Source organism: Neoarius graeffei, chromosome 27 (genome assembly GCF_027579695.1).
Source record: "Neoarius graeffei isolate fNeoGra1 chromosome 27, fNeoGra1.pri, whole genome shotgun sequence".
Taxonomy (NCBI): Eukaryota; Metazoa; Chordata; class Actinopteri; order Siluriformes; family Ariidae; genus Neoarius; species Neoarius graeffei.
Genome location: NC_083595.1, coordinates 19,313,177 through 19,327,892, shown reverse-complemented (window position 1 = coordinate 19,327,892; position 14,716 = coordinate 19,313,177). Strand labels below are relative to the sequence as shown.

The 14,716-nt window shown below is 43.2% G+C and overlaps 1 protein-coding gene across 2 annotated transcripts in view; it reads left to right on the top strand.

Moving 5' to 3' along the window:
- The window catches only part of acp2 (acid phosphatase 2, lysosomal), a 153,649-nt gene that overhangs the window by 55,952 nt on the left and 82,981 nt on the right, over positions 1 to 14,716 (top strand). For both annotated transcript variants that reach the window (XM_060911499.1, XM_060911500.1), the window contains 5 exons: positions 194 to 289; positions 524 to 610; positions 7,465 to 7,617; positions 7,842 to 7,940; positions 11,906 to 11,995. In XM_060911499.1, coding sequence (XP_060767482.1) covers positions 194 to 289; positions 524 to 610; positions 7,465 to 7,617; positions 7,842 to 7,940; positions 11,906 to 11,995 — 525 coding nt within the window. The remainder of the gene's footprint in view (positions 1 to 193; positions 290 to 523; positions 611 to 7,464; positions 7,618 to 7,841; positions 7,941 to 11,905; positions 11,996 to 14,716) is intronic.

Below are 14,716 nucleotides of genomic sequence, written 5' to 3'. Positions count from 1 at the left end.
TTTCATATTCATCTTTTGATCTCAAACCCAACTGTTTTCAGTGCATAGCAAAAACAAAAGAATTGGTTCTGCTGTTTTAAAACTTTTGGGATGAAAATGTGGTAATGGATTAAGAGAATCATGAGTTCTTTCTCGATGTAAATCCTATTAGGTGTTTTATCATAATTAGAAACCTTTGTCCTTGTTCCTTTAGTTATATCGCCATGGAGACCGTTCTCCAATCAAAGCCTATCCAACAGACCCGTACCAGGAGAGTGCATGGCCACAAGGTTTTGGACAGCTTTCTCGGGTACCTTTTACACACACACACATGCACGCACACACACATGCACACATACAGAGTACAACTCTGCATAAATACACACATACACAATCTTTTGAGATCAAAGTCCATTGAATAGACAGCAGTATTTTGTATATTGTTTCATCTTACAGCAAAACCTATAATAATAAAGTAATTGTGCTGCATGTATGTTTGCTGCAGCCTTAGCTGATAACCTGTTTGTCTTGTGTGAATGTACAGGAAGGTATGCAGCAGCACTTTGAGCTGGGCCAATTTCTGAGAAAACGCTACACAGGTTTCCTGAGTGAAAACTACACTCGTTTTGAGGTCTGTGGTAACTAATATAATGAACTCAAAGTGGTCTTCTTTTAAACTGTTTATCTTTAAGGTTCAAAATGGATGTAAACATGTAAACTGAGTTGTAACTGTCAAGACTGTTGGAGTGGTTTTCTGATTTTCTGTGATTTTTTAATAGTTTTTTTTTCTTTATACCTCTAAGTATGCATGCCATGTCCTTTCCATTCAAGTGAGTGGCCTTTTTTATCAGGCATATTTTATTTACATCCGGTGTGACCACTGCTAATTAAAACAAAAGAAAGGATCTGGTAATGATCCAAAACATAGGAAATCACAGTGCAGGTATTGCATAGTGCAGGTAGTGTCATGGCTGCTTCTAGAATGGGCTCACTAATCTTACTCATAATGGTAGCAGCAGAATGAACTCAAAAACATTGTTTGCCAATTTACATAGAAATACATCATTCAATAAGACAATGACTCAAAACACACAAAAGTGGACGATTATAGACTGGCCAAGTCAATCACCACATCCTAAGTCAACTGAGCATGCATTTCAGTTCCTGAAGAGGAGACTGAAGGGAGAAACCCCCAAAACAAGCAACTGAAAGAAGCTATAGACCCTTTTCACGTGACGTCACGACAAACGCGGCCGCCATTTTGGACATGTACTACCAGTAGTTTACCACAGCCAGCATTGAGGAACAGCAGCAAAGAAAGTGTTTATTTTCAGCAAGACTTCCATCATGCCACTATATTGTTGTGCACCTGGATGTAGTAACCATCAACAAACAAGGCAAGGGTTATCATTTTATCAGATCCCGACGGAGAAGATGGATAGCGGCCATAAACAGGAAAGATTGGCAGCCCTCGGCATACCAGCGCTTGTGCAGTGACCACTTTGTTGGAGGTAAGACGAATAAAATTAGCCAGAAAAGGCATTACATTGCTGTTAACATTCTGTGGCGGTGAGTGTGTAACCAAATAGGCTAAAATAACCCATTGTAACCTCTTTGTTCTTCTGTAGTAGCTATTAGCTAACGACATTAGCTAGCGTTGTGTTCCTTTGCTGTTGGTAGACTGTAGGACAGATCAGAGGCAGTGTCCTACAAACAGCGCTTAATTTGAGGGGGAGCAAGCCGGAGCGCGCTCCGGAACCTCGGGCGTTGGCTCCGGCAGCTATTTACACTGGATCCGGTGATCCGACACCTCTTTTGACTATGTAACAAAAAAAAAAAAGCCCAAATAATTAAATAAAAAAATGCAAGTTTATTTAGTGTTAATGTCTGATTTTGATATCTGTCTTGTTGGTGATTTCTCTCATGAAACGACATCCACAAAATATCTGCAGATGAACTTAATTTGCAGTGTTATTACAAAACATGCCCAGAAGCGCAGCGCCGCGCCCCCTCCCCCCCTCTTTTTTTCCGCACCGGAGCCGCTCATCCTCTGCGCTCCGGGACCTCCCACTTTACAAATTAAGCACTGCCTACAAATAAGTGTTCAAAACAAGAGGAACATGTATTTGTCTCTTAAATCCAGGCCGTTCCCTGTAATCTGTAACAATGGTTGGAGAAAGTAATGGCAAATAGTGAGTGCACAAACCATAGAAGGTAAACTGTACACAGCGCCAGGGCAGTGTGATGGTATGTCTACTTTTAGATTGTATTAGCTTATCAATGAACACACTCGTCACTCGACGAGTTTCACGTCTTTACGACGGATACTTAAATGTGTGTTAGGTATTATTGTTGCAGTCTAAGCAGTCATTGTAGCAGCTAGATGAGCTAGAACCGAAAGGGTCTGTGCCATAAACCGTTATTTCTGTACGGCGTTGCTAATGTGTCGTTACTGTTGTTATTTCTCCCTCTGCTCGCCCTGTAAATGCCCTACGTTGCTGGATAGCGAAGGTGTTTTCTGCATCTCGCTCCTTTTTCTTGTATGTTCTCCGTTTGTCGCCTTCCTCGCATTCAAACCAATTCGAGCCGAAGTCCACTACATGTCCAAAATGGTGGTCGCGTTTACGAAGGTCACGTGACTGAAAAGGGTCTATAGTACACGCCTGGAAAAGCATCACAAAAGAAGAATAGAACAGTTTGGTGATCTCAGTGGGTTGCCGGCCTGATGCGGTTATTGCAAGCAAGGGATAAGCAACCAAATATTAAGTGTTATTTACTTCAAGTTACTTTAAAACTATCTGTTTCTTTACTTTTGCTCACCTAAAAATGGGGTGCCATGTTCTGTAAATTGTTTAGTACATCGGTGGTTATCACTGTCACCTCACAGCAAGAAGGTTCCGGGTTCGAACCTCATGGCCAACGAGGGAGTGTGGAGTCTGCATGTTCTCCATGTGTCTGCATGGGTTTCCTCTGGGTGCCCCAGTTACTTCCACAATCCAAAGACATGCAGTGAGGTTAATTGACTACTCTAAATTGTCAATGACCAAAAGCAATGCAGCAGAAGAGTGGCTAGCCAGCTGTACTTACTACTACTACTAATAATAATAATAATAATAATAATGATGATAGGTTCAGTTTATATAGCACCTTTCTAAAAACCCAAGGATGCTTTACAATTATAGACAAGGAAAAATAAAAGGGGGTCCACCAAAGTCCACCAAAAAGGGGTCAGGATATCATTCCAGTGGTGTACCAGCCACAGTCCCACCAAAAGGCGCATGAAAACAAGTCCCACACCGCCAACACAGCCACCGTGACACCGCCAGCAACATCGCTCGAACACCACACCATGGATCCACAAAGCAAGCACAAAAGCACCGCCACGCAGAGTGCTGGTATGTCCCAAACCGCCTGCACAGCTGCCGCGACGCCACTGAGCAACATTGCTCAGAACATCACGCTAAGCATTAAAGCACAGAGTGCTGGACAACCACGATGTAAAATGAGCAACGAGCTCACTGCAGTCCATAGCTGGGCGCACAGGCGTCGCCCACGGCGAACCATGGCCTGGAGGGAACCGATGCCCAAAACTGGGTCCAGAGCTACACCACCACCGGCGGACAACAGCACTCAAACAAACATCAAACTACACAAACACACAGAAAAAAAAGTAAAAATAAAAAAGGAGAGAAAGTAAAATAAAAATAAAAAAGCCCCGGTGAGAAGTGGCAGCCAGAATGCGCACAAGAAACCCTAGGAAAACCCAAACCAGAACACACTGGACGAGTGAAGATGATTCCAATACTTTTGGAGGGGTCTATACATCTCAATTAACACAACTAAAATACAATTTAAAAATACTGTTTGGAATAATATGTATAGTGTGTGTATGTATATAGTAGTAGTAGTAGCAGTCTGGTCCACTCGGTAACGAGTATAGGGAGTCCTTCCCTTTGCTGTCCTCTTTGGGTTCATTTTCCACCCCTTTTTGAGGTAGTTTGACCATGAAGGGATGAACACTGCAGGCGTGGTTCTCCTGCCCGTATCAATGGAGACAAGTGATGTTTAGCCCGCCTTTTCTTAGGCCTTCCCTGAATCGGTGCGAGCAGTGCTGCTCCTAAAAAGGTCCGCCTGGACCTGATGGTCAGATACGAATCCTTGTGTTGTCTCTAGGTCACGAAAGAAACAACCATCATGCCACCACCGCCTGGATGTGGGCTAGAACTAGGGACTCCCAATGTTCATCTCACCTGTCCCACATGTTCTGCACCTATCGCTCCAGGTCTTGCAGGAGGGGGGTTGAGGGTAGCGAAGAGGATAGAGAAGAGGACTACCGCTCATGTGAAGGGCTCGGCTGCGACTTCCAGGCCCCTACTTGGCCCAGGATCCTGTGGTTCCATGGGACAGAACTGACACAACGGCGGGAAGTCAGGGTTGCACCCTCCGTGTGGGGGCCCTCTAGAGGGTGAGAGGTGTGTTGGGACACTCTCAACCTGTGACAGTGCTTTGACAGATATTGTTTTTCATTCTGCGGGTTGCCCAACCACCCTCCCCAAAGGCCAGGCCGATGGGGGTTGTCGGTTTAGTCACCGACAACCTGACCATGAACGGGCAGCACCGGATTACATGGTTGCCGGTGGCATCAAGTGTTGGTCCCACTATGGGGCACCCGTACTAATTTTTATATATATAAAGTATAGATTATCAACATGTTAATGATCATATGAATTACACTATCATAGAACAGCAACCAGCCATGAAAACACACAAACTATTGCTTTTTACTGTAATACACAAACCATTGCTTTTTATTAGTGACCTGCAGAATCTTCATTGAATTGCTCTTATGTTGATCAATGTTGATGTCTTTTGCCTTTATGTTATGTCTTATTCACTGAAAAATAGGATATTGCAGGGTATTACAGCAAGGTATTACTTTTTTTATTAAATAAATACTGACTTTGTGTTAGTAGGGAATATAATTCTTTGTTGAATTGCATTTCACTTTCATCAGCTCATTGAAGTCCTGACTCACTGAAATACTGTTGCAGTCCAACCACTCAGGTTGTGGTTGTAATCGAAAAAGGTCCCGACTCCTGCTATGTCTGAAGTTGCTCCCATACTCACTGTATATTTTGTTATAGAGCAATATATCAGGCAGCAGATAGGGAGGCAATGAATTTGCCTCACTTGTTATACACAGGCTTGATTGTAAATGGCGGGGTTATCATATGGAATCATTTATCTATGTAAATGAAGACCTTTATTGTTTATTATTGGCTAGTTGTTTCTTCATTTGTCTGACTTACAGTATTAAAGCCAAACAAAACCCAGAAAGTAAACTCCTTTATACTTATATCCATATAAGACAGGTTTTTGAGTGTTCTCTTGTTCATATTTGTACCTGTATACTGTGTCCATATTTTATTTTAAAAGAAAAACAATGTCCCTGAGTGCTGCCATCTTACTCTCTCTCTGAGGTTCAAATATTGCACTCTGAGTACAAATCGTGACTTCACCCATGCCAAACCTGGCTCAGCGAGGCAACTGTAGCTCGTGGATACATCACTTCTAAATTGTTGTAAACAACCCTTGGGTATAAAAATAAGCCCGATCATTGATCATTTTATGTGACATGATTTTGTTTGTATTTATTCACTGAGAAAAGTGATCTTTTTAGACAGCAAGAATCACGTTGCTATGGCAACGGGATTGTTTACTTATATCTGTCAGTACTGCGTATTTGTTATCTAGCCAAGTGAGATTTAAACTTTGTAAAAGTCTGTGGATTTCTCATATTTTGTTGCCTGTAAAAATCACACGATTACAGTTTCTGAGTAGACTGTTAAAATTAGAAGCCTTTGTCACATATACATTACAACACAGTGAAGTTCTTTCTCCGTATTTAACCCATCTGAAGCAGTGAAAATGCGCACATGTACACACATGCATGTGCACACTTTCTCTCTCACTCACACACACACACACCTTTAAAAATATAAATAAAGCATATTTGTACAAAGGAGAATTCTTTATCAGAAAAACCAACTATAAAACTCATGATAGTCTGACCTGTCATAATATCCAGTTTCATTTATTTAGCGTTTATGCTGCTTTCTTTCATGTTTGCTCGATACATGAAACATATGCTTGCCAAATGTTGACATTCCTGTTTAACACTTTAAGTGATCACAAACCCTCCTTGTCACATTTTCATGAGTCTTCTTCTTCAGGCTATTTCCCACATGCTGTGGGGTCACCGGTACTAATCCATGTCCTCCAATATCTTCTGTCAGTTGCCATTTCCTCTGTCACTCTAACAGCTTTCATATCTTCCTTGACACAGTCTTGTAGACATTGTTTTGGTCTACCTCTTCCTCTCCTTCCAATGGACATCTCTCTCACTCCTTTTCCAACATACCCAGGGTCACTCCTTAATGCATATTTTCATGATTGCTAAGCATTATTTCAGTGTTAAGACACTTATTTTCATCGATATAGTCAACAACACAATATACAAAATGGGATATCCATGACAAGAATCAGCAAACCAATATGGTGTCTAATTGTGCTGGAAGTAAACAGCTTGTGCCCTATCTAGTTATTATGGGATATCTATGACAGGAACAATTAAGCAACACCCTCCCATTACATTCCCATTATATTTTGATGAATATAGATGGTTGCAGAATCCAACTGAATCTACTGTGAATATTCTGTTGCCACAGATGTTCTTGAGCTTGTATAATTATCAACAGCTCAACAAGTTTACAAGTTTATATAAACAGTTAATAAGGGTGATGGTGGGTTTCAGGGTGAATTTATTTTTACCTTTTACTTACAACATTTTTAATTCACTGAAATCCAACCGCATTGAAATTTCACTTCTTGAAATTTTTTAATGAGATCAGGTTCGTCACCAGGCGGCACAGTGGTGTAGTGGTTAGTGCTGTCGCCTCACAGCAAGAAGGTCCGGGTTCGAGCCCCGTGGCCGGCGAGGGCCTTTCTGTGCGGAGTTTGCATGTTCTCCCCGTGTCCGTGTGGGTTTCCTCTGGGTGCTCCGGTTTCCCCCACAGTCCAAAGACATGCAGGTTAGGTTAACTGGTGACTCTAAATTGACCGTAGGTGTGAATGTGAATGGTTGTCTGTGTCTATGTGTCAGCCCTGTGATGACCTGGCGACTTGTCCAGGGTGTACCCCGCCTTTCGCCCGTAGTCGGCTGGGATAGGCTCCAGCTTGCCTGTGACCCTGTAGAACAGGATAAAGCGGCTAGAGATAATGAGATGAGGTTCGTCACCACAATGTCAATTTACGAAGGAGTAATGTAAGTCTGAAACCTGCCTTGTTCCAAAGGGTTACTGGTACTAATCTGTTTTCAGGAATTTGGTACCTTGACACTGTTCTGTACCTGTGTGACATGTAATTTAAAGTCAGTATTTATAGTAGGTGCTGATTGCCATTCTCAATCTATTTCCTGTGGCACAGATTGCTGTACGAAGCACAGATTATGATCGCACTCTGATGAGTGCTGCCTCAAATCTTGCTGGTCTTTACCCACCCAGTGGCTCACAGGTATTTCATCCTGGTTTGGACTGGCAGCCTATACCAATACACACAGTTTCACAGGATGAGGAGAAGGTAAGAATATGCACCTCCCCCCATCTACTCAGTACATACCACATAGTTTGAGTCCCAAAATTGGGATTTAAAAATTTAGAAGTTAGACCAAGTACCCATTTGAAATTTTGACAAATTTTCCAGAACATACTGTATATTACTGCAATAATGGTCAGATTATTTTCGATGGAAACTAACAGTGAGTGATCATTAATGACTGTGTAACATGTTTTTTTGTTTCCCAGCTGTTGCTGTTTCCTAAAGCAAACTGCCCACGCTACCAATTGCTCATGAACGAGACAGAAAGAACAGAGATCTTCCTCAATATATCTAAGACTTACAAAGTGAGTCTGAATCTCTCTCTAAATTACCTACTCTAAACAATACTCCCTTTAATACCTGCATTCTGGTCAAAATTAGCTATTTAACATTTACATAATGGAATAATTCTGAAATCAATTTTTCCAATGGGGCCTGCAATTTTAATTTTATTTTTGTTTTATTATAATTTACAGAGATTAGGCTATTAGGACCTGAGAGTAAAATACAACTTCAATTCCCAAAAAAAAAAAGGTTGGGACACTGTGTAAAACATAAATAAATAAAACAAAAAACAGAATATGAAGATTTGCAAATCATGGAAACCCTGTATTTAATTGAAAATAATACAAAGACAACATAACATAATTGTTGAAACTGAGAAATTTTATTGTTTTTTTTTGAAAAATATATGCTGGTTTTGAATTTGATGTCAGCAAAACATTTCAGAAAAGTTGGGATGGGGCAACAAAAGACTGAAAAAGGTGTGTAATACAAAAAAAAAACAAAGAAACAAAAAAAACCCCAACTAATTTTGTTAATTGGCAACAGGTCAGTAACACGATTGGGTATAAAAGAGCATTCCAGAGAGGCTGAGTCTCTCAGAAGTAAAGTTGGGGAGGGGTTCACTGCTCTGTGAAAGACCAGTGCCAGGGCAAACAGTGCCACAATTTAAGCATAACAGTCCTCACTGTAAAATTGCAAATAATTTGGGGATCACATCCTCTGTGGTACATAATATCATTAAGAGTTCCAGATTCTCTGAATATTTTAATGATCTTATGTACCAGAGATGATGTGATCCCCAAATTCTTTGCAATTTTACACAGAGGATCGTTATTCTTAAATTGTTGCACTGTTTGCCCAGGGCTGAAAACTGTTGCCCAAGGCTGAAAACTGACATTGGATGCCTGTGATATTCAGGCCCTCAGGTGATACTGCAATAAAAGCAGACATGTGTCTGTAGTGGAAATCACTGTATGGGCTCAGGAACACTTCACAAAAACATTGTCTGTGAAAACAGTTCATTACTGCATCCACAAATGCAAGTTAAAACTATGTATAAAAAATATCCAGAAACACTGCCACCTTCTCTGGGCCTAATCTCTTTTACGATGGACTGAGGTGAAGTGGAAAATTGTCCCATGGTCTGACGAATCAAAAGTAGAAATTCTATTTAGAAATCATGGACACCATGTCCTCCAGGCTAAAGAGGAGAGGGACTTGTCAGTTCACAGTTCAAAAGCCAGCATCTGTAATGGTATCAAATTTCTTATTGATTATAAAATACTACTATTGACCTTTAAAGCACTGAATGGTCTCACGCCACAGTACCTGAGTGAACTTCTGGTCTTTTATGACCTGCCACGCCTACTTAGATCAAAAGGTGCAGGCTATCTGCTGGTACCTCGTATAGTGAAGGCTACATCAGGGGGAAGAGCCTTTTCTTACAAAGCCCCAAAGTCATGGAACAGCCTTCCATGTAGTGTTCAGGAATCAGACACAGTCTCAGCATTTAAGTCTAGGCTAAAAACATATCTGTTTAGTCAAGCCTTTTGTTAATGGTGTTTTATGAGGTAAAGGTGTAGATCTGGAGGGTCCTCAGACATAGGGTGTTTTGGTAAACTGGGATGTATGGATGCTGTCAGTCCCCCACTGGCTTGCTCACTCGAGTTTGTTGATGGTACAGTGGCTGCTGCTTTATGTCCTGGGGCTTCCTGTGTTACCTTCTGGCTCACCCCTTTTAGTTATGCTGTCATAGTTAGTTTTGCCGGAGTCCCTGCTTGTACTCAGTGCAAAATGTATACTGTTCCTAATTATGCAGGTGACATTGGGCATACCTAACAACCTGTGTTTTCTCCCCCCCCCCCAAAAAAAAAATCTGTCCCTCTGAGTTACGTCAATCCTGAGATCGAGATGCTGACCTCTTCTGCTCCTTGGACCGGCCTGATCCATCCTTATGCCCTATGTCTGTTTGGAGTCTCGTTACATTGCTCCTGTGGAGGATGGCCCCAGATGGACAGTTGAAAGTCACACTTGGAAGACGCTCTGGACACTTACAGTAATGCTTTTATGGCTGAGGACTACAGTTGACTTGCTAACTTGAGGACTGCAGTTGTCATGAACAGTTTTGCACTCAAGTTTCCATCAATGAAGAGTTATAACATCAACGAAACTGACTTCATGTTAAAACTGTTAATGTTATAGTCATGTTGTCTGTTGTTGCCCAAATGAGGATGGGTTCCCTTTTGAGTCTGGTTCCTCTCGAGGTTTCTTCCTCATGTCGTCTGAGGGAGTTTTTCCTTGCCACTGTCGCCACAGGCTTGCTCATTGGGGATAGATTAGGGATAAAATTAGCTCATGTCTTAAGTCATTCAAATCCTGTAAAGCTGCTTTGGGACAATGTTTCTACTGTTAAAAGCATGATACAAACAAACTTGACTTGATGTATAAGGGTGTATTAGTGCACATGACATGGGTAGCTTGTACATCTGGGATGGCATCATTAACGTTGAATGATCTATACAGGTTTCAGAGCAATATGCTGCCATCCAGACAAACTATTTTTCAGGGAAGGCCTTCCTTCTTTCAGCAAGACAATGCCAAACCGCTTTTTGCACATATTAAAACTGCATGGCTCCGTAGTAAAAGAGTCCAGGTACTAAACTGGCCTGCCTCCAGTCCAGACCTGTCTCCCGTTTAAAACATTTGGCACATTATGAAGCACAAAATACAACAAAGGAGACCCTGATCTGTTGAGCAATTGAAACTATAGTATGTCAGGCAAGAATGGGACAACATTTCTCTTTCAAAACTACAGCAATTGGTCTCCTTAGTTCCCAAAAATTTACAGTGTTGTTAAAAGTAGAGGTGATGCAACACATTGGTAAACATGCCCCTGTCCCAACTTCTTTGAAACGTGTTGCTGACATCAAATTCAAAATTCAAGTCAAGTTTATTTTTATAGTGCTTTTAACAATATACATTGTCGCAAAGCAGCTTTACAGAATTTTAGTGACTTTAAACATGAGCTAATTTTATTCCTAGTCTATCCCCAATGAGCAAGCCTGTGGCGACGGTGGCAAGGAAAAACTCCCTCAGACTACATGAGGAAGAAACCTCGAGAGGAACCAGACTAAAAAGGGAACCAATCCTCATTTGGGTGACAACAGATAGCATGATTATAAAATTTTTAACATGAAGTTTGTTTTGTTGACGTTATAAACTGTTCATTTATGGAAACTTGAGTGCAAAACTTCATGACAACTGCAGTCCTAAAGTTAGCAAGTCAATTGTAGTCCTCAGCCATAAAAGCATTACTGTAAGTGTCCAGAGCTATCTTCTAAGTGCGACATCTGACTGTCCATATGGGGCCATTCTCCACAGGAGCAATATGATGAGACTCCAGCCAGACATAGGGCATCAGGATGGATCAGGCAGGTCCGAGGAGCAGAAGAGGTCAGCATCTTGATCTCAGGATTGACGTGTAACTAAAATGAGCATATATTTAAAAAAAAAAAAAACAATAAAATTTCTCAGTTTCAACATTTGATCAGTGTCTTTGTACTATTTTCAATGAAATATAAGGTTTCCATGATTTGCAAATGATCACATTCTGTTTTTATTTACAGTTTACACAGCATCCCAACTTTTTTGGAACTGGGGTTGTAGGTTAAAAAAAATCTTATAGAATAATTGACATATGTATACAAAAGAAAATATTTCTTTTATTCTTTCACATTGATTTATTTACACTGTGACCTGTGTGCACACACCTGCAATCAGGAGGATACATGTGAATAGGGGTTTTATTGTCTACTTTTAAGATTGTTTGACAGTAAGTCCTTGTGAACAATAGTTCCCCTTTTATGTGGTGAAGAGATTATATAAATTAAGCAGCTTTGTTTCTTAAATATATGTTGAGAGTGTGGAAGAGATGGTGGCATTGCATTGCAGTTTTGTTGTGAATGCTGTGGTTTTTAATGAATAGGATTTCCTGGAGATGGTGGAGAATAAAAGTGGGCTGAATTCAACTTCTGTTGAGACAGCATGGAGTGTCTACGACACACTTTTCTGCGAGGTGAGGTTCTGTGAGACATTGCTGCTAAAGGCTATTCTATAAAAGCTGCTAAATTCTTAAAAATTGCACCAATGACGATATTAGTAATGTGAGTAAATGTATTTAACCTAGAGCTGATGCCAAATCCCATGTTAGTTTGTTTAGTTTTGTTCTGCATTTCATCATATGTTTTTGCTTTTTGGTGCATTACATTACATTACATTACATTGGATTGACATTAATGGCATTTAGCAAACACTGTTATCAAGAGTGATGTACAGCATAATCAGAGCAACCTGGGGAGCAGTTGGGCTTTAGGTGCCTTGTTCAAGGGAACGACAGCCATTCCTGCTGGTCCAGGGAATCAAACCTTTTGGTCCCAAAGCTGCTTCTCAAGCCATTAGGCCATGGCTTCCATGACATTATCAAACTAAATGCCAAGAAACAAAAATTACTTTCTCTTTAAACTGTTCCACAAGCTGAAATCACTGAAAATGTTTGTATCAGCCAAATACAGTGGTGCTTGAAAGTCTGTGAACCCTTTGGAATTTTCTACATTTCTGCATAAACATGACCGAAAACATCAGATTTTCACAAAAGTCCTAAAAGTAGATAAAGAGAACCCGGTTAAACAAATGAGACAAAAATATTATACTTGGTCATTTATTTATTGAGGAAAATGATCCAATATTACGTATCTGTGAGTGGCAAAAGAATGTGAACCTTTAGGAATAGCAGTTAATTTGAAGGTGAAATTAGATTCAGGTGTTTTCAATCAATGGGATGACAATCAGGTGTGAGTGGGCACCATGTTTAATTTAAAGAACAGGGATCTATCAAAGTCTGATCCTCACAACACATGTTTGTGGAAGTGTATCATGGCACAAACAAAGGAGATTTCTGAGTGTGGCAGTGGGGGCGTGATCAAGCGGCGGTCTGTGACCGGAGGGCAGAGTCAGGGAAGGTAAGTGGCAGAATCACTACACCTGATGTGAATTAACCTGTGTTTGTGTGTCTTCCCCAGTGACCACGCCCTATTTATGGAGGAGAGCGAGAGCAGAGCGGGCTCTCTCCCGACCAGAACACGTGCGTGTGTGTGTGTGTGTGTGTGTGTGTGTGTGTGTGTGTGTGTGTATAAAGATATGAATAAACATGTAGAAGCTGAAAAGCTGATAATAAACAGTTTTGTGAACTCAGTTCTGGCCTGCCGTCCTTCTGTGCTCCACCCACCCATCCAAGTTGCTACAGTGGTGCCGAAACCCGGGATTTGGAGCGCTGAAGCAGAACAGCCACATGGAGTCCTCCCCATTCGCCGAGCTGGTCCACGCCCTCGCCACGGCCCAGCAAAGCCAGCACCAGGCACTAGTCGCCCTCCGGAAGGATCAGGAACAGCGGTTCGAGGATCTGGTGCTGGCTCAGCAGGAAGAGCGACAGGCGTTCCGGCACCTCCTCGCGTCAGTGGGGTCCACCGCCGCGGGGCCGTCCCCCTTCACCCTGACGAAGATGGGCCCGCAGGACGACCCCGAGGCCTTCCTCACGTTCTTTGAGCAGGTGGCAGAGACCTCAGGGTGGCCGATGGAACAGCGCGCGGCGCGCCTCCTCCCCCTGCTAACGGGAGAGGCGCAGCTGGCCGCGCTACAGCTCCCCGCCGGCTGGCCTACGCGGACCTTCGCCGGGCCGTTCTCCAGCGTGTGGGGCGCACCCTCGAGCAACAACGGCAGCGCTTCCGCGCTTTGCGCTTGGAGGAAGTCGGCCGGCCATTCGCGTTTGGCCAGCAACTCCGGGCCGCCTGCGGGCGATGGTTGAGGGCCGACAACCACGACGCCGAGGGGATCATCGACCAGGTGGCGCTGGAGCAGTTCATCGCGTGTCTACCAGCCGGAGCTGCAGAGTGGGTCCAGTGCCACCGACCAGCGTCGCTGGATCAGGCAGTCGAGCTGGTGGAGGACCATTTGGCGGCTGTCCCGACGGCAGGACAGCAGACAACCTCTTCTCCCCTCTCTCTCTCTCTCTCCCTCTCCTCCCGTGTCTCCTCCTCGCCCCGTTCCCCCACCGCGGAGGCAGGGGCCGGCCCCACCCCAGCCACCCCGCCGCACCCGCGGTGCCCTCCCGTTTCTCCCTTCTGTGTCTGTCTCTCCCCCCCCTCAGGTGAGTGAGCCCCAGAGCACCAGTGCAGAGAGGAAGCCCGGGCCGGTTTGCTGGCGCTGCGGGGAGCCGGGCCATCTCCAACAGCAGTGCTCGGTGATGGAAGTGGGCACGGTGGTTCGGATCCCCAACGCGCCAGGAGCCGCCCTCAATCGGGCCGGAGCATATCGTATACTGGTGAGTATTCAAGGGGATACATATCAGGCGTTGGTGGATTCTGGTTGTAATCAGACCTCAATCCACCAAAGCCTGGTGCAAGACGAGGCATTGAGGGGAGCACAATTGGTGAAGGTGTTGTGTGTGCACGGGGATGTTCAGAGCTACCCTTTAGTGTCAGTCCACATTTTGTTCCGAGGGGAAAAATTTATAGTGAAGGCGGCGGTTAATCCTCGCCTTACCCACTCAATAATTTTGGGGACTGATTGGCCGGGATTTGGGGAATTAATGAGGCACCTAGTAAAGAGTGGGTCCTGCAGTAGTTTAATAAGGGGAGGTCCCGGTGTCGTGTTGGCGGGAGCAGCTGTCACAGAGCCGTCTACGTCAGCTCTGCGTCAGAGTGAGGAGCCGCTGGCTCCTCCTCTCTCTATTGGGGAATCC